Source organism: Glossina fuscipes, unplaced genomic scaffold, assembly GCF_014805625.2.
Source record: "Glossina fuscipes isolate IAEA_lab_2018 unplaced genomic scaffold, Yale_Gfus_2 27, whole genome shotgun sequence".
NCBI classification, from domain to species: Eukaryota; Metazoa; Arthropoda; class Insecta; order Diptera; family Glossinidae; genus Glossina; species Glossina fuscipes.
In genome coordinates, this window is record NW_023998422.1 from 10,082,947 (window position 1) to 10,102,923 (window position 19,977).

A 19,977-nucleotide genomic window follows, 5' to 3' on the forward strand; every position below is an offset into this window, starting at 1 on the left:
AACACTCATAAACATGAAATCTGCTTACGTCCAATAAAAGTGTTTCGCCTTTTTTTTTATATACCCTACACCACTTGTAGTACAACGATGCATTAGGTTTATGAGTATATACATAACATCCAAAAAGGCTTGAGATACAGCCATCTATTATTATATCGACCGATTCGGAATCACTTTCTGAAACCCCATTAAATTAGATTTAATTACCTATCCGTCTTTTTTCTTGTGTTCAATTTACAGGGCGCCATTTTTGAGATAATTTGATGAAATTAGGTCCATGTTTTGGCCCAAGCATGAACCCTATTGAAAATGGTTTGGATCGGACCACGTACTCTGCGACTTTCCATATAAAGCCTCACGTTAAGAAGTTGTTATGTAAGTAACTGTAAAGCGGTGTAGGACCTTTAATCGCACATATTGGTGTTATTTAAGAAACGCCAAGAGAAATATTTATTGTAAAATTTTTATGATGAAAACCACATGTAATCTCTTCCAAGACGATATGCAAATGCTTTCTTAGAAAGAATTAAAAAATTTATTTATTTTTCAGATTTATAACATAGTTTTAAGTTTATTTATTGTATACGATTTTTCAAGTGTCACGGAGTAATATAAAAAATTGGTTATAAACTATTTTTTTTTTTTTTCCTCTTTTTGCTTTTTAATATATTTAATAATGAATTTTAGATGTGAACGATTGTTATTTATATATGGATTAAATTCGCTGATGATCCGCTTTATTTGCTAAGTATAAAAAACATTGAAACTCGTTTAGGTTTTTTTTAGTTGATTTTTATGTAAAAAAAAAAAAATTATTGCGAGTTTTTTATTATAATTATTATATTATATATTATAATTCGTTATTAATTTTATAATTATTAAAAAACTGGAAATAAAGGGAAAATTTAACATAAATAAGCACTCACAAAAAAGTATATATATATGTATATATATATATTAACTTTTTTTTTATATTTTTATATTATTAATAATAATACGTGATAGATAATTAGTAAAAAGGATATATATAAGAAAAAAGAAAATAAAATCATAAAATATCTAAAAACAAGTAAATTGAAATCGTTTTAAGGCTAAGCGAATCGTTAAAGATGAACGAGTTAACTAAAAAGGAATAATTAAACTGTCTGGAGGGACAAATCATGTACTGTTACTTAGGTAGTTTTCATTATATTAAAAATGATAACACTAAAAAAATTGCTTCCAAAAATGAAAATTTATAACTTACAATATAATGGTTAGAGAGAGAGAGAGAGAGAGAGAGAGAAATCAATCTTTCAAGAAAAAAAAAAAAATAAAATTTATTTGTTTTAATGTTTTCTTATTTTTTTTTTTTATTTTTTTATTTACATGATAGTTCGCCACGTTGGGTTAAAAAAATTGACGTTTTTCCAAAAAAAAAAAATTTTAAATAAAAACTTGTTTTATTATTATAAATGCAATTTTTTCGTTATTATTATTATTATTTCTTTTTTTTTTTTGTAAAAAAATGATTATTGGTCTTGTGTGCACAATGATAACTGAAAGTAGAAATAGAGCAAGGAGGAAGACTTATCTGTTTTATATCCACAGATAATCAGGGAGCTTTTTTAATACAAATTTTCGCTTATTATTCATTACGTGTTGCTTAAACTGTCTTTTTGTTTTTTTTTTTTAAGATGCTTAGGTTACAAAATAGAACGTAGTTAAATTTTTTATTGAAAAAAAGTTAACAGTACAATTGTTTAAAATGAAAAAATAATAATAAATGTATTTAAGAATTTGTTTTTTTTTTTTTTTTTTTTTTTTTTTTTTTTCTACAAATAAACACGTCAATTTCCAGAATCTTCTCCATCTAACGATTCGTCTTGCACCGAAGAGCTATCATCGCCACGTTTTGAGGACGGTGTACCCGTTATGCGACTAGAGCTTAAACCCATGCCGCCGCCGGCACGCCTACAATGAATAAGCAAAATAAATGTTAAGTTCATAAATCTTTTTTCGTTGTGGTTTGTCCACTTGCACAATGCATGCTTTTGTTAGCCAAACACAACCAAACACAACCGCTTGGCTTTGCGGAGGAAAACTTCTTTAGAAAATGTAAGCAAAAAATAGATAAAAAGTTTATGGAACGAAACGCCCAGAGCAAAGGCTATAAAAATAGCAGTGAGCAAAGTTTTAAGTGTGAAAGTATTGTTTCTCTTCTTCTGTGTTAGAAAAATGGTCAATTGTTGATTTTAAAACTAGTTCCAGTCCATTTACTTGTTTTTACTTTCAAGAGATTTGAGCGAAAAGTGGGACATAAAATATCAATTTTAAAGCATTTTCAAAAATAGACTTAAACCGGTTAACTGTTCGTGGCGAATCCGTCCATCCGTCCTTGTCGAATTTCCTCATAAAACTTTATCATTATGAGTGTGTGTTTGGCATAATAGTGTATTTTAGAAAATGTTTTTGTCATTTTGTTAAGACTTAACTTAATTTCATACTTTACGAGTATACGAATGTTTGACATGTACACGACTATATTCCTAAAGAGATCGAGACTGTTAACTGGGTAATAACGGCTTTCACGCGATTACTATGGACGGTAGCTGGCTCGTCGATGGAGTATATTTTGTATCGATATATCGGTCAATATTAAACACATATACATATAAAAAATATGTTTATATGCATATAATGTGAGTGTGTGCGGTGATATATCTCCTCAGCGAGAGTCATATTATTCCGTCCCGAAGTATACTGTAAACCAGTCCGTAAAAACTTTTTTTTTTTAAACCCGGAACAAAAGCTTTTGCATTGATGTAATGATTTATTTTTAAATTTCTAAATGCCGAAAAAAATGATGGGTTTTTGTAAATGAAACATTAAAATCGATTGAAATTCGAAATCGTTTCATATAAGCAGCCGAGTTTGATGAAATAGGTGATTAAAAGTTTCTAAGGCAGCCAAAATGACTTACAATTTAAACAAGTACGAAAATTGTATTCGGCCATAAGCGAATCTTTTATGCCCATCACAGACTAAAAACAAGGAAAAGAATAAAATTCTCATACTCGATTGGCGCAACTGATTTTTTCTATTTTCAGGGGACATTTATATGTTTTTGCTTTTGTTGCGTAGGCGTGTGGACACTGAACTAGTCTATCTCTGCGCGTGTTTCAAATTCTTTTTCAAAATTTGTAAGCGATATTTTCATTTACGCGAACGGGACAATGTCTACCATAGACACTACATGCTTGGACAGAAGGACAGATGGACAGACGAGCCAGCGGATATGCTCAGGTGCATTTCGAACTTGAATTTTCCCCATTTATATACAAGTGCTTCAGCATCGCCCTTAGATAAATTATCTGTTGCGTGCAAGAACTTCTAATGGTTCTGCCAGTCAATGATTTCATTTTTACCGTCAGGGAAGTTTACAACAGTGATTACACAGACGGACAGACGGTCATGCCTAAATTGATTTAGAATTTGATGCTGATCAGGAATACACATACTTTGGATGGTTACTGAAGCTTCCTTCTGAGCGTTGCAAACGTTTTGACAAGCTGAATATATATCCGTCATATTTCGGTGATGAGCATAAAAATCAAACTTGAATCAAATTACAATAAGAAAATTTTCCAAATGAGTAATCAAAGATGACAAAATAATTAATAATAATTAATAATTTTCATCTGATAAGGTGCCATGACCCAGCCAAGGTATTTCGAAGATCTTCCTTACAAAATCCACCTTTTTTTGTGTTTTATTTAAGAAGACGAGCAAACCGATTAAGGAATTAACTTAAGAAATTGTTCTGCATCGCTAGGCCATTACCAAGCCAAGGCCATTACACTTCACCAAATTCATCTTAATTATTGTCAAAAGAAGAATAAATCTTTCACTGTACAGTATACGTTTTCGTTAAGCCAATGTCTTCACCGTGTAATAGGCCCCCAAAAGTATAAATGTATGGTGTTTTATTTAGATGTTAAGCTATCAAGTTATTAATCCATGGTATTGGTGTAGTGATTGGTCAACCATGCAATTGGAGAAATTTTAAAAACTTTTAAACATTCCATAAGACAAGGGGTTTTCTCTCAGCGTGCCACTGAGAGAAAGAGAGAAGAGGATATTATCCAGAAATATAGGGAGGATTCGATTACATTTAACAGGTAGAGAGAGGGTGAAGGGAGTAACAAATTAGCTTAAAAATAATAGAAAAAAGAAAAACTTACACACATGTAAACGCTGGTTATGTTTAACAAAAACAAAATGGTAGTTTGTGTTGGTTTAAAAATAAATGAAAGAACAAAAGAAATTTTAACAAAGAGAAGAGGGAAGTCATAGAAATTCTTAAGGATGCGATATAAATTTATCGAATACCCTCGCAATTCATGATTAAAGTGGGATCCTTTTTAGGTGAATAGGCTTTGGCCTTTTCAGTTTCGGCCACTTGTATAGTTCTAATTTGCGTACATAGGATATTTAAATTTAAAAAAAAAAAAACATAATAAAAATATAGAATAAGATTATTGAAAAAAAATGTTATATAGATTAACAAACAAATTAGGTTTACCTTAATTTTGTTTTCAGCGAGTTAATCTCACGATTCATGGTCTCTTGACTTTCAAGCATGTCTTCACATTCACGTTGATATTTACGTTTCTGAGTTTTCTCCTTTTGCAGCTCTTCCTCAGTTTCATCAAGGTTGCGTTTCAACACTTTATAACGGCCATTAAGCTAAAGTCGGGCAAACGAATATATTAAATAAGTAAAAATTAACGAGAATAATTATTTTGAGAGATGGAAACTTACTTTATCGATTTGCTCTTTAAATGAGTCAGCATGTCTTCGTTCGTCTTCTATATTCAGACCCAATTCTTTGATTTTTTTCTCCATTTTGCGATTAGCCTTCTGTTGCAGCAGTCGCTCCTTAGTCTCACTATCAAGCTGTTCTTCCAAATTGGAAATCTTGGCTTCAAGCGTGGCAATAGTGGCCTTAATTTTAGTACGTTGCGCGGTCTCGATCTCAGCAAGCTTAGCTTTTAGTTCTTTGTTCTGGCGTTCCAGCAACGTCTTGGCATTCTCATTCTTTTGAGCATTTGACTTTTCAGTGGCCAATTCAGTAGAGAGTTGCTCGTTCAGCAATTGCGCTTTGCGAGCACGATCGAGAAGCATTTCAGAATTCGTTTGCTCCTCTTCTAGGTCCTCCTCCAGGACAGCTATTCTCGCCTCAAGACGACGTTTCTCATCGATCATTAAAGTACCTTTGCTAGCGTTTGCAGTTATTTCTTCCGCCAATTCGTCTCGTTCCGTTTCGGCAGCGCGGCGCGCTCGTTCCGCACTAGACAAGTCTTCGGATAGTTGTAATACCTCAGCTTCCAAAGCTTTCACTTTTCTTTCGGCTTCTTTACTGGCCGCTTGTAACTCTTCCTTAGCTGCCTTAGCTTCCTCCGCATCACGCAAGGCATCTTTAACCTGAGCTTGCAGTCTCTTAGCGTGTTTGAGAGCATCTTCTTTAACTTTATTGTGCATTTCCATTGTCGTTTCCATTTCCTTAAGATCACCTTCAAGTTTCTTTTTAGCAGCTACCGCCGCCGTACGTTGCTTACGTTCCTCGTCCAGTTCAGCTTCGAAATCGCGTAACTGTTTCACTAAACCTCGACGCTTCTCTTCGGCTTGCTCTTCCTTCGCTTGTAAATCGCGTTCAAATTGAGAACGCAAAGCCTGCATATTGACCTCTAATCGCAGTTTAGCATCTTCGGTAAGTTGCAGATCGTCTTCTAGTTCTTCGTTTTGTGCTTTCAATTCGGCCAATTGGGATTCCAAGGCACGTTTTGCCTTCTCTAATTCGTGCACATTTTTATCGGCAGTACCCTGAGTGTTGACCAAATCATCAAGTTCGTTTTGCAAAGCTTTGCGTTTATTTTCCATATCCTCAATTTTATCATAAGCTTCGTCTAATTCGCGGGTTAACGACAGCACCTTAGTCTCTTTTTCGCGTGCCTCACGCTCAGCTGTATCTCTTTCTTGGGCGTATTGCTCTGAGATGGCCTTGTCTTCGGCTAAAATTTTATCAAAATTCTTTTGCTTCTTCTCCAGCTCGAGCACCTAAAAATTTCAAAACATTTATTAACAAATTTCAATTCAGTGAATTGTCACAATTCAGAGTCACTGACCTTTGTACGTTGTGCTTCTAATTCAATTGTCGTATCCTCCAGCTCGGATTGGATTTTCTTTTTACTCTTATCCAGGCGATCGTTATGGCCCGTTAGCTCTTTCACCTGCCTTTCTAACGCCTCAATTTCCTTGTTCAAGCGTTTTTTACTCTCTTCGAGTTCTTTCGCTAAATCACTATCTTCTTCAGCCTTTTTCTTAATATCCTGCATAGCAGCTGTCAATTCGGCCAATTTACGTTCATAGTTCTTTTTGGCCTCTTCATCTTCTTCTAGTTGTTCTTGAAGCACTTCCTTTTCCGATTCCAGTTGTCGTAATTTCGAACTCAGCGATAACTTCTGACGCGTCTCTTCTTCTAACAGTTGTTGCGTCTCTGTCAATTGGGATTCCATATTACTGGCTGATTTGACGGCTGCTGATGCCTTTAGTTCGGCTTCCTCTAGTTGGCTTGTTATATACTCGGCTTCTTGTTGCAATTTAGCACATTTCTCTTGCAATTCTGAACGCGCACGTTCCACTTCAGCCAATTTCACCTGTAACACAGTGTGATTAAATTCAAAGTCGATTTCAAACTCAACTTCCAATTCGATTTCAATGAAGAAAGTGTAAAGATTAGCCCGCATAATAAATAAGTGCCAATGCGTAGGCAGGCAAAAGCACAGAATGTAATATACAATCACTGAGATGAGTAACAAAGTGAGCCAAGATAAATGAGCAGGGTTATCGATAAACCACAGAACATCATAATATTTGTTTAAATGCCAAATGAGACATTAACTTTTGCTTTAAAATGATGATACAAATGAAGGAAATTTCGTGGTTAACACGACACCGGCGGACGGACGGGCGTATCATAGAATACAAAAGTAACAAACCATTCATCTATAAAGCAAAAAAACAAAAAATACATCAGTCACTGCAAAATATAATTAATTACCTGTAACTCGGCTATCTGAGATTCAGCTTGTTTACGTCGACGATCGTTTTCTTGCCGCGAACTATTTACGGTACGTAGTTCAGTTGCCAGATCAGCGTTTTCCGCTTCTAACGTAGCCTTTGCCTTTTCTAACACAGATTTCGCTTTACGTAAATTCTCGATTTGTTCGTTAATGCCATTCAATTCTTGAGTATGTTTATGACGCATTTCCGCTATTAAGCCCTCATGATTGACCGTTTCCTCCTCTAAGGATTTCTTTAAAGTGGCCAATTCTTGTTCCCGTTTCGAGCGTAGTTCTTGCTGAGCTTTAATCGTAGACATAATAAGACAAAATTTATTTCTCTTTTCGTTTGACAGATGGTTTGAAAAACTTTTTGAAAAATATTTTAAATCTTTACACTTACCAGCTGTAGTATCCAGGGAGTCTAAAAGTTCATTCTTTAGAGCTTCCAGTTCTTCACTTAAATCTCGACGTACTTTCTCGGCCTTTGCCCGCGCAGCTTTTTCCGCTTCCAGATCTTCTTGTAATTCCGCTAACTGAGATTCAAGCTCCCTTTGAACCTTCTGAGCAGCAGCCTTGGATGCTGACTCCTCGTCGATGCGCATCAACATTTGGGATAGTTCGTCTTCACGTTTCGACAAATGTTGCTGCATTTCTTCCACTTGTATTCGGCGCTCATTCAATTGCTCTTTAAGATCAGCCATTTCAGTTTCGATTTTTCTCTTAGTGCGATCCGATTCTTGTCTCTGTTGTTGATCTTTATGCAGACGTTCTTCCAATTCGGCTATGGTAGCCTCATGTTTCGTTTTTAACTTTGCCAAATGCTTAGCCTTCTCTTCCTCCTCGGCTAAAGTTTGTGAAAGATCATTAGCACGTTCCTCTAATATTTTTTTCTCCTTTAGTAACTTTTGATTATGATCTTCCGTTAAGGCCAAATCCTCTTCATGCTTCTTAATTTTAGCGTCAAGTTGCACTTTTTCCAAATGCAATTTTTGACGCGCTTCCTCCTCCTCTTCCAACTGTTCCTCCAAATCTTGTATATGCAATTCAAGCTTCTTCTTTTCCATACCCAAAGCTAGAACGCGCTCTTCCTCCTCTTCAATCCGAGTCTCCAATTCTTGCATCATATCTTCCAATTCTTGTTTGCGAGCCATCAAACGGGAACGCGATTCCTCCGCTTCGGCGCAAAGCTCTATCTCGGCTTGCAATTGTTCGGCCAGTGAGGTCTTCTCCTCCAACGCCTGCTGGTATTTACGCTCGTATTCTTGAGTACTTTTGGCCAATGTCTCTAGCTTTTCGCGTACTTGCTTTAATTCGTCTTCTTTTTGCACCAGTTTCTCCTCTTGCTTGGTTACTTCCAGCAAAGGTTTCACCTTCGTATATAAACGCCACCATTGCCAATTGCGCAGTTTAAGATAAGCCGCGCAATTGCGTTGAATTATGCGTATAGCATTCAATTGTTGCAGGCGCTTTTGATAATTGCGACGAGCCAAAAAACCACGACAGAACGCTTGGAAGTTCACTATCAAATCGGTGATTTTGTAATCGCGTTCCTCTTCCAAGTGAGCTAAAACACCGGCGCGGAAGAAGATCTTCGACTGACCGACCCGAAACAGATTCGAATCGAGTTCCAAAGCTTGAATCATTTTCTCGCAAGCCTTTTTGCCATCCATAAAGCCTTTGGGTATAACATTGGGAGTCAAAAGTTCGTAACGTTGACGGAACTCTTGGAATGGTATACGATTAGGGAAGCCCTGACGACAAATGCGTATACCTTCGAGCACACCATTACAACGCAACTGATCCAGCACCAAAGGAGCATCGATTTTACCGGCTCGTTTTTCATGATTAGGTATAATGCAACGTACAAAATTCGGATTCGTATTACGTAGCGTATCCATTAGCTTCGCCAATTGCTCTTTATACAGATGCGATACTGTACGGAACATACCCTTACGAGTTCGAGCTCCGAATTGCGTATCTGTTAAAGCTTGATGAGCCATGCCCACAATTTCGGCATCTTTCCAAATGTTCACAACAAACGGATCTTGAGAATTTTGCAAAAGCGAAACAATATTTTCATTCAGAGGATCCATATTCTTCATTAACCATTTAGCAGCTGAATAATCAACTTTACCGGCGTAATGAACAATCGCAAAGTCGGCTACTCCGCGGAAGTCGGTTTTCACGAATTTCGGATGCATAGAATGTGCGGTAGCAAGCTTTTGTACAAAGGATTTATCAGTGGCTTTGGGAAACCAACAATCTTCGTCCAGTAAAGCCATAATGCCACCCGGTTTATCTATTAAATCTATAGTAGGCTGCAGATCTAGGCCAAAATCGATAAATTTCCATTCAATGCCCTCACGTTGATACTCCTCCTGTTCGAGTATGAACATAGTATGATTGAAAAGTTGTTGCAATTTCTCATTGGTGTAATTAATACAAAGTTGTTCGAATGAATTCAGTTCGAAAATTTCAAAACCAGCCATATCCAGAATACCGATAAAAGAAGCGCCCTGACGTTTTGTACGATCCAGTGATCGGTTAATACGATTCACCAACCATTTGAACATGCGTTCATAGCATGCTTTAGCTATTGCCTCAACAGCAAATTCGACTTGTTCTTTCGTCTGAGCCTTGGTAACAAAATCTCGACCAACTTTAATGCGCGGCGTTAAAAATGCTCGTGTCATATCTGTAACACCTAATCCTAATAGATGGGCCACCTTCTGAGCCACAGTGTTATCAGGTAAAGTGGCTTGATCACTATTACGTTCTTGACGGAATTTCATACAACCAAACAGCAGCACCGCACTTACAATACGAAAAATTGAATTAAAATCTTCAGCAGTCATGCCCATAATGTTCATAGATTTGACAGTGGCCTGAAATTCGGCAACATCATCAACACCGGGTACTGGCAAAGTGCCATTGGATAGGAATGGATATGATTTAATATCATCTAAAATAAATTTCTCACGTTGCTCCGATGATGCACCGGCAAGCAACTGATAGAATATATGGAATGTTCGTTCGTCCTTAGCTTGACGAATGGCACGTGATTTTTCCAATAAATACGTTTCAATATTGGCACCCGATATGTAACCCGAAGCGTCGAAATTAATGCGTATAAATTTGCCCTGAAAGGCAAAAAGATATATAAATTATATATAAAAGGAAAAAAATATTAAAAATTTTTTTGTTTTTTTTACTTACAAAACGTGATGAGTTATCATTTTTCACAGTTTTGGCGTTACCAAAGGCTTCCAATATGGGATTGGCTTGCAATAATTGTTGCTCTAACTCGCCCTGTCATGATTGAATATTTTTTTTTTTTTTTTTTTTTTTTGTGTAATAATAAAAGGAAACGAAAAAAGAAAAAAAAAATTATTTTCAAAGCATTTCGTTAATATTTTAAATATAATGATGAATAATAAGTAAATAAAATGTATATATATATATATAAAAAAAAAAAAAATAAAAAAAAATTAAAAAAAGCAAGTCACAAAAGAACCAAAGAACAAATATTAGTAGCTAAGCGTGCATTTTTGGTTAAAAGAAAAAAAAAAAAAAAAAAAACAGAATGAATGAAATTAACATTTATTTACAAAAGCTTTCTAAAGTTATTGATTGAATTATAATAATACCTTCGATCGTGTTCCAAAAGCTTGCTTAAACTTTGCATATTCTAATTCTTGACAATGATGCTTAATGCATTCGTTTTCAGACATACCATGAACATTGCATTGAATTTTGAACATGTTTTGAACATTTACTTGCAAATTCTGTAAACGATGATACAATTTTATTTTCAATATACACAAATCTATTTTTTTTTTTTTTTTTTTTTTTTTTTTTTTTTGACTACAATCAGTTTCTTTTATACATGTACTGGGTAAAATAAAAATAATCTCGGAAATACCTAAAGGCCTGTATACCAAAAAGTTAACTGAAACCTTAGCCTCAACTATATATTTAGAAGTTCATAAGCCCGATCGAAGCTTTTAATTGTTACGGAAATTTAGAAAACTACAATTTACTAAGGATTTAAAAGCAAGTTCAACTTATGTTGTATCATAAACCGGAAGACTTGCAGTGCCTTTAAGTTTGGACATGAAACTTATTCAAATGCTATAAATATTAACAATTGGCAAAGAAGTTCGAAAAGCGTATCTCCTTCACCGCATAAGAATTTGACATTCTTCTCTTTACGGTTTTTGTTTTTTTTTTTTTTTTTTTTGGCAGCAATAGGCATAAGAGTACGTTTCGATATTAGTTTTATTATAAAACAGGGTTGTTTGAAGGCAGCAAACCATATTGTGATGTTACTCAAAATATGGCTTTTTATGTCAGTTTATGGAACACTTTTTGTAGTCAACTTTTGGGATTATATTTATGTGATAAGCAGTTGTATTTAATAGCAAATGTCAAATATCTCACACAAGGTCAATATAATTTTTCAGTATGCGCGTTTTTTCGATCGAGATCATTCCTGAAAGGAAGCAACTTCTCGCAGGTAAAAATGTTACTGTCAGCCACGGCATACTTCTAAACACCTTACATTGTTTCGATTAATACCGTTTAATACATAAGGCGTTATTTGGGAAACGGGCGAAAGTAGTTGGTCCGTCGCGGATCAAACGCCTTCTCGACTCGCGCGTATCAAAAATTGCAATTTGTAAATTGAAAACGAGAACACAAACGAACACACAAATGTATAGTCGAATCGATCATTATAATAAAAGTTGGGTCCATTTCAAGTCCTTTTCGGTATTGCATGCATTCCTTGTTCCACAACCAATGTAGAGTACAACAAGTTCGTAGTTGAGCAAAGCTGATCATTGCACATTCGTGTATTCCGAACTCTATATGAATTTTGGAATTTAGACAAGAAAGAACGAGAGTGCCTTTTCCCTATTTTAAGCTAAGCGATCGACATTTTTCATTTTAACTAAAACATCCATTTCGGGTAACTATTATTTCGTCCCTTTTGGATATGTACACTGTGATCAAAAATTGAGACCTTTTTAAATCTATTTATTATTCCAAATCCATTTCGTTGCCTTCAAAGTAACGCCCCCCCGCTATACTATACTACCTCGCAAAAAGTTGTTATATTCCATTTCTGGAATGGCTTTTAAAGCTTCCTGCGATTCAGCTTATAGCTCTTCAATCGATTCAAAATGGTGGCCCAGAAATAGTGCTTTCGAGTTGAGGACATAGACGGAACTCGCAAGAGGCTAAAGGACGGTGCTTCTGGACAATTGTGGGTTGAGTTTTTAACAAAAATGTTCTTGCAGAACTAATGCAAACAATTGAGTATTTTTGGTACAAATCTTTTAAAACGTGACTGGCTGATTCTTTTGGAATGCCAGCAATGTCAGCAAAGTCCCCAATTGTCAATCGAGAGTTTTTTAGCACTGAATCTTTGATTTGTTTGACTGATGTTCATCAGTTGAGGTTGATGATCATCCGGCACGCTTCCCGTCTTCAACCCCTTCTCGGCTTTCTTTGAACTGTTAATAGCACTTCCCGACATTCTTCTCCGATAAAGTCAAAGGGATTAAAAATGTTTGCGCAAGACATTTCATTTCGCCAATAAAATTTACTGCAACTTCGGTGCTCATCCATTGTAAAAAATCGGAAGAAATACTTGCTGTGTCGTACAAAAGCCAGCACAGCTGCAACACTAATGTCGCTTGTGATGCGAAAATTGGCACAGATATCTGTCACTGTGCTAACAACTTAGACGAAAGATATTCTGATATTTGATGCACTTTCGCCATTTATGGTTGAAAGTTGAATATTGGTCGTAATTTTTGATCCCAGTATTACCTTATACCTTTGTATTTCCTAAGTGTTGGTTCATACATACTTTTGCTATATACTTGAGTAAAAGAGAATCTGCCATAAAGCCCTGCGCTTCATCTACGGGAGAGTGATTGCTTATATGGATTGGGTACAGTACCATTGAGATATCAATAAAAGATCTCAATAAAAGATTCTCAAGACACATATGAGCATTTTTAGTTGAAATTTAAAAATTTTGAATTTATTTTAACCTAAAAGAATAATTTATTAATTCATAAATATTTCAAATGAAAACATTTCTACATACATAATGGGAAAATAAATCAATAGGAGAGAGAATATCAGTACAAGAAAGAGAAATAAAACTCAATTTACATATAACGAAAAGTATAAATAATTAATGATTTGATAAATTTTTTAGCACTCTGACAAAGAAGATACTTTACCGCAAGAGTTCCTGCAGTACTACTCTAGATATTTGTAAATGCCAATAAATACAACATAGATAAAATGCAGCAACAACGCAGAGCGCGTACAAGAACGTTCGATGACGTTGTCATAAGGTGAGGATGAAGATGAAAAGTTGGTGATGATGTCAAGTTATGTACATTTATGAAGGTTTTTGGTACGGAGTTTCGGAATAATAAACGCAATGGTTTTAAGTTACACATACACAACAAATTTTAAGAGAAACAATAAATAAAAAACAAATAATAATTTATATAATAATTAAAAAACGGCAGCATTATAATATGATTGATGATGATGGTGACATAAGTTTGGTTAAAATGATGATTATTATGATTATAATGATGATGATGGCAACACGATGATAACCGGGTTAATATTTTATGCATATAAGAAATCAAATACAAAATGCCAATAAAGAAAAACATTAGATCAAAATTTGTAAAAATGAATACAAAAAACAAGAAAAAAATCTTTTTTTTTTCTTTTTTTTTTTTTAATTCTTAATTAAGCCATTGTTTTCTTTTAAAGAAGTTTAAGTCACAATTTAATGTTTGTTTACTTTTAAAAGAATTTTCAACATGCTAGGTATGCAAATGAATTCGTTTTGCTGAGATTGCAATATTTATAGATAACCTAGGTATTGATGTATAAACGATGTCAGTTTTAGTTGTGTACAAGCTGTCACCCATTGTATATCAAAGTTAAACGAGATAGATCGCGACCACGGTATCGTGTTTTTCTGTGTTTTTAACTGTATTAACAAGGAAAAAGTATAGCTAAAGTCACGGAACGGATTAAGTCGGCTCGGGATGAAAATACGGTAAGCTACGAAACAGTTAGGAAGAGGGTTTCGAGCAAAAAATGTTAGTTGTGAAAACGATAAAGCTCGCATAAGTCTTTCTTTCCCAATTTAAAATGAAAAGTATTCTCCAGACCTGGCCCCTTCCGGTTACTACTTATTCAAATCGATGCAGTCATATTTAGCTCGTCAGCGGTTCACACATGTTGAAAATCTGCGAATATGGTTATTCGGCTCCAAACTCGCAAGTTTATAAGGCCGAGGCATCCGTAAGCTACCCGATAAATGCAAGATGATCATAGGTAATGTTGATGCATATTTCGATCTTTAACCTAAGTTTTTTATTTTAACAAATTTAGTTTGAAGTTGAATTTTATAAAAAAAACACAACGAATTCATTTGAAATCCTATTATATATATGTGTACATACAAACATATATACTCATTTATATATAGAAACACATACATACATACAAACATTTTTATATATGCGTGCTTTCATATTTGTAGAAATAGATCTGTATACATATATATATATGTGCGTGTATGTACTCATTTCATATGTGTACGCGCACGCGCGCATGTGTGTGTATGTATTTAGGTGCACAAGAAATGTAATTTTTCCAAAAAGAAGTTTTTTACTCTTGACTTTTAAATATATCGACTTAGACCACTTGAAAGATGAATGGCTTAAATGATATAATAATAACAATAATAATAATAATGTGACTTTAATGCCTAGAAATTTGATAAATGCTCGAAAAACCGAAAACCATTACAAAAATTTGGGGATATAACGGAAAAAAGGAAAAATACTTACAATAATTAAGGCCGGATGTGGTCCCTTTTGGAATTCATTATGGTTTGAAATTGATTTGATTTGTTGTTTTTTTTTTTTGATTTTTTTTTAATTTTTTTTTTTTTTTTTTTTTTTTTTTTTTAAGTGAAATTACAAATGATGTCCGTGGAGAGGGTGGTTGTGGTGTTGGTTGTTTGGTCGGTTTGATTGATTTATTGGTTGGTTGTTTGATTGGGTGAGAAGTGAGACAAGTGACATAATATTTACAATAATTTTTTTTTTTTTTCAATTTTATTTAGCATAAAAAATATTAATAGCAAACACAACCCAACGTTTATGTACACAAAACCAGAACAGCAAACAAATGATCATAACGTATAATAACGAAAAAAAAATAAAAAAAATAAAAAAAAAATATTCATAAATATATATATATATTATTAGGTACAGAGTGAATTTTTGTTTTTTGAGAAAGGTAAGAGAAAGGTACGCAGACAAAATAAGAGTGGAGTAGTTTGGAAAGATTGGTGGGTGTAGTTCAAGTTAAATGGTGTTTTATTTAAATTTGCAGTAGAGTTTACATGAAAATAAATAAAAGAAAAAAATTTTTATAAAATAAAATAATAAATTAAAAATATATTTATATATATGTATATAAAGTAACGGAAAGTAAACATTACATTATATTATAATATATTAATAGCAAGAAAAAAAAAACAAAAAAAAAAAAAACTGCGAAAGAAGAAGCGCCTACACCACATAGACTTAATTGAGACCCAATATAAGAAAATCCCAAGTCATTATTAAAAGAGCCACCAGAGTAAAGAAGTTTTATTTAAAAATTTTATTAAATTTATACAATTTATGCCAATTTATAAAATATATATATTTATATATATATATATATAGGTATATATATAAAAGAAAATTTCCGCAACCTTCAGACAAATTCCATCCGAAACGTAACTGTGGTGTAGGTTATCGCGATAAAGTTTTTTTGTCATTTTTTTTTTTTGTTTTTGTTGTTTTTTTTTATCAAAGCAATTATTTTTCTTTAACTTTTCATTTATCATAAACTAAAAATAACGAAATGATGTGTTCACTTTATAACAGTTAAAGTTTTTAATCAATTTCGACTAAAAAATCAATATAAACATTTCATTATCTTATTGCATTTTTATTGTATATTTAGTTATGACTGGGCCATAATAGAGCTTAGAAGTTGTAGAAGACAACGGAAAATAACTTTGTATGCACCTTGCAAAAGGAGTAGAGATAGAGCCATCTTTCATTATACCGGTCGTTTAAGAATCATTTTTTGAATAGATTTAAGCTTGTCTGTCCATCTGTCCGTCTTGGTTTTTTTTTTTGTAGAAGTTGCAGTTATCTCCTGAATAAAATATCGCTCATGTACGTTCACAAACCTTCCATAAGGTACCTTACTTCCCTTAGCAACCGGGCATTCACTATTGCTGCAATTACACGCCAAATATAATAAAAGTACGGGTTACGGTCGCGTTTTTTAATTACTACGCTATGCAAAAGCCTAGTGATACTTGTTCAAACTCATGGGGGTTGGACTATAGACTCAAGACTATTACTAATAATTGATTAAAATTGAATTCCTTCTGAATCACACTTCTTGGAAGTCTTCAAACAATTCAGAACGGGCTTCCACATAAATTTTTCATCTCATTTGAAATTATCATAAGAGGCCATTTAACTGTTTTTCACTCATTGAAAACAACTAAAATCAAAACAATTTTGGTCACTTTTCATTCAAGCAAAAAGATAAAAAAATATGTATTTTAAAGATGTAAAAACAACTACACAAACAATTACAAAGTGTATTGATTCAATGATTCAGTGTTTTTTAATTAAACATATATATACATATAAACATATATATATATATATATATACATATGTTACTTACAACGACGACATGATGGCGCAATAAAATATCGGATCAAACATGTTGGAAAAAATGCTGACTTATCATTTTATCGGTCTTCGTTAAATTTCGTCTAACGAAATGATTTTAACACTGGAACCGCCGACCTTTTGCATTTACCTCTTTCTATCAAAACAGATCATTTTGATCTTCATGTCAAAACATTTCTGATGACATGTGACTCTAACGTTCACTAGGATCAGGTTCAGATTCAGTGAGCAAATAGCCTTTATCGGCTTACTAATACGGCCACAATTTGGGATAGAATTTTATTTCAAATATATTTGCAATTTATTTTCCCTTTACTCTAACACACCCGGGCACTTCCGCCACCTTTTTTTTTTTTTGGAAAACAAATAAATTGGAATTAAAGTAAAGTAGCCGTTAATTGTGGGCGCATTAGTAAATCAATCGGGATCGTTCTCGAGTCAAACAGGCAGATGAACTTGACGAACAATGATCGAAACTTATAGAGGAAATTATGGTAAATCTATCGATATTTTTCAAAGTTGTTTTACCTCCTCTCGCCTATGGTGGGCATCTATGTAAGCAGATGGCAATCATTTTTTTGACATTCGATAGACCAAAGTATGTCTGCGCTAACTTTCAGTTTTCTATCTTCTTTTTTACGATAAAAATAGGCCTCCCATTGGACAGAAACGAGTATATATGTTATGGGCATTTCGGCAACTAGACCATGTGGGAAACAAATGGTCATAGGCACTGAAAAGTCTTTTCATATGTATAAAAGGTGCTAAAAACTTTTGGAACATTACATGCTTTTTAATTGTTTTATCCGCCTGGGTGGCCGAGTAGGCAAAGAGTCTCGACTAGCAACTCAGTGGTCGTGGGTTCGAATCTCAAGTGCGGTAGAGTTTTTAATAAAGGCCGATAGCCTTAGATGCTAGTGCTTTTAATAGTTTAGTCTTAGAATTTATTTCTCTGGCGAAATTAATAATAATAATAATAATAATTGTTTTTTTTTGAAGATCGAAAACTAAAAAGGATCGAAATGACGTAATCGATAGTTCTGGTGTTAAACGTCAAAGCCTTAAGTAATATAAAAAAGCCGTTGCCACTACACTTCTACATAATTAATCCTATAAATTGCAACTAGCAACAGAAATTCGATAAATGATTTCTAAAATTTTTAAATGCATAGTGCCTTCTAGTAAAAATTATTTCCTGGCGACTTACTTCTCTAATTGTCTGTCTATGATGCAGTCTTTTTTACCATTAACGGAATTAATATTTTATTTATTTATTTTTTTTTCTTTTAATTTTTATTACTATTTCTAATTTATTTATTTATCTAAAACTCATAAATCTTTAGCACAACAACAATTGCCTTTACTTAATAATTTCATAACTTTAAGCTATTTTCATGTGAACACTATCCGTAAAACGAAAATATACACATTTCATCATACCACTTGTTGTCATGGCCAGAATTATGTGACGTAATAGATACATATAAGGATTTAATTGTGTCGCTCTGTCCCTTTCTTTTACGTGAATGTTCGCTATGATAATTAATCTTCAAAGTCGTTAAAATTGACAGAAAAATGAAATATATATATGAGGTATATATTTGTACATAGCCTTAACCACAATTTCCACAATTCCAATTAAAAAGGTTTACGCTTTGAATTTGATCGCAATAGCTCAACGAAGGAAAGAGTCGGAAAAAACAGTAAATGTCTATAATCAATGTCTATGATAATTAATAGACAAGAATGAATTCACGTAGAAGAAGCTAAACGACAGTAACTTGTGCGATCCGAAGGATAGTCAAAATTGGCTTGGAAGTACGATTTTTTCACTTAACCAATAAAATAAGTTTTTTTATACCCTATACCTACGCCACTTGCGGTGTAAGGCTAGATTAAGTTTGTGCAGATGTATGCAAAGCCTAGAAGAATTTGCCATTTATTATACGGATCGATTCAGAAAATGATTCTGACTGGCTGCACGGACAGAGGAACAAGCAAGCGTAGATAGATTCAGCAATTGATTCTGAAATGATGAGAATGACAAAATAACCTTGAATTGATCTTAGATGGTATGTTCGTCTGTCCGGCTTATGCGCAGGTCGCAATTTTGCAGATATTTTTCCGAAATTTTGTACACTCACGTGTTTCGACCCAAAGGCGAACACTATTGATAATGGTTTGAACCGAGACATTTTTTTTTTTTTGTGTAACCACAATATCCCATATAAGGCTTCAAAGTGAAAAGTCGTTATATGAATACTTGCAAGGTAGGGTATTTAATTGTGGGTCCTAGCCAACTGCAGTGTTTTTACTTCGTTTTGTAATACACAATACCGAACCCCATTAAACACGCCCGACACTTATCCACTCTGCTAATTGTTATTTAAATCATATTTAGATTTAAAATTTAAAATAAAAAGAAAAAATATATATCAAAAAAGAGACAGACGCGTGTTATAAATTAATAGCAAATCAAGTTCATGTCTGTAGCTCTATCTACCCTTGCTATCTATCAGTGCATTATACGAAAATTGAATGCAAGGGGTTCACAATTTATTTCGCCACAATGATACGATATTGTTCGGAATAATAACTAAGCAAAAAATAGAAAGGAAAAAAAAAAAAAAAAGCGCATAGAGTAGCATCATAGCATCATATGGTCGAAGAGCCACCACCATTAAGTGATTGAAAATAATTTTCAATTATTTTAAACTTGTTGCTTCTGTTTACTGGTTATCTGTACGCCTGTCTGATTGCCTGCCTGCCTGACTGCTTTCTTATTTGTGTGCTCCGCACACCACACTCATCGTCTACGTAGCACGCCCTTACGTTGTTGTTCATTAACTTACTATACACAGAGACATTCTCTTCTCTTTGCGCAGCCGTCTGCCGTGTTTATCAAACGAAATTGACACAAAATAATATATGCTTCATGCAGTGCAATTCGCGCCGCATTATCTATCATATAAATATTTTAAAAGAATGTACGTGTTTGTACTTCAAAAAAAAAAAAAAAAAAAAATATATATATGTATATATATATA

General features: G+C 33.8%; 1 protein-coding gene across 2 annotated transcripts in view; it reads right to left on the reverse strand.

Annotated features, from left to right (window-relative positions):
* Window positions 1–1,776: 1,776 nt before the first annotated feature.
* The window catches only part of LOC119635904 (myosin heavy chain, non-muscle), a 64,601-nt gene continuing 46,400 nt past the window's right edge, over window positions 1,777–19,977 (reverse strand). Inside the window, exons 5-12 of one of the 2 annotated variants that reach the window (XM_038030934.1) lie at window positions 15,008–15,031; window positions 10,323–10,415; window positions 7,507–10,246; window positions 7,103–7,407; window positions 6,168–6,698; window positions 4,804–6,099; window positions 4,565–4,728; window positions 1,777–1,953 (exon numbers count right to left, since the gene is read on the reverse strand). In XM_038030934.1, coding sequence (XP_037886862.1) covers window positions 1,830–1,953; window positions 4,565–4,728; window positions 4,804–6,099; window positions 6,168–6,698; window positions 7,103–7,407; window positions 7,507–10,246; window positions 10,323–10,415; window positions 15,008–15,031 — 5,277 coding nt within the window. In that variant the 3' untranslated portion in view covers window positions 1,777–1,829. The remainder of the gene's footprint in view (window positions 1,954–4,564; window positions 4,729–4,803; window positions 6,100–6,167; window positions 6,699–7,102; window positions 7,408–7,506; window positions 10,247–10,322; window positions 10,416–15,007; window positions 15,032–19,977) is intronic. The other variant, XM_038030935.1, reaches the window with a different exon arrangement.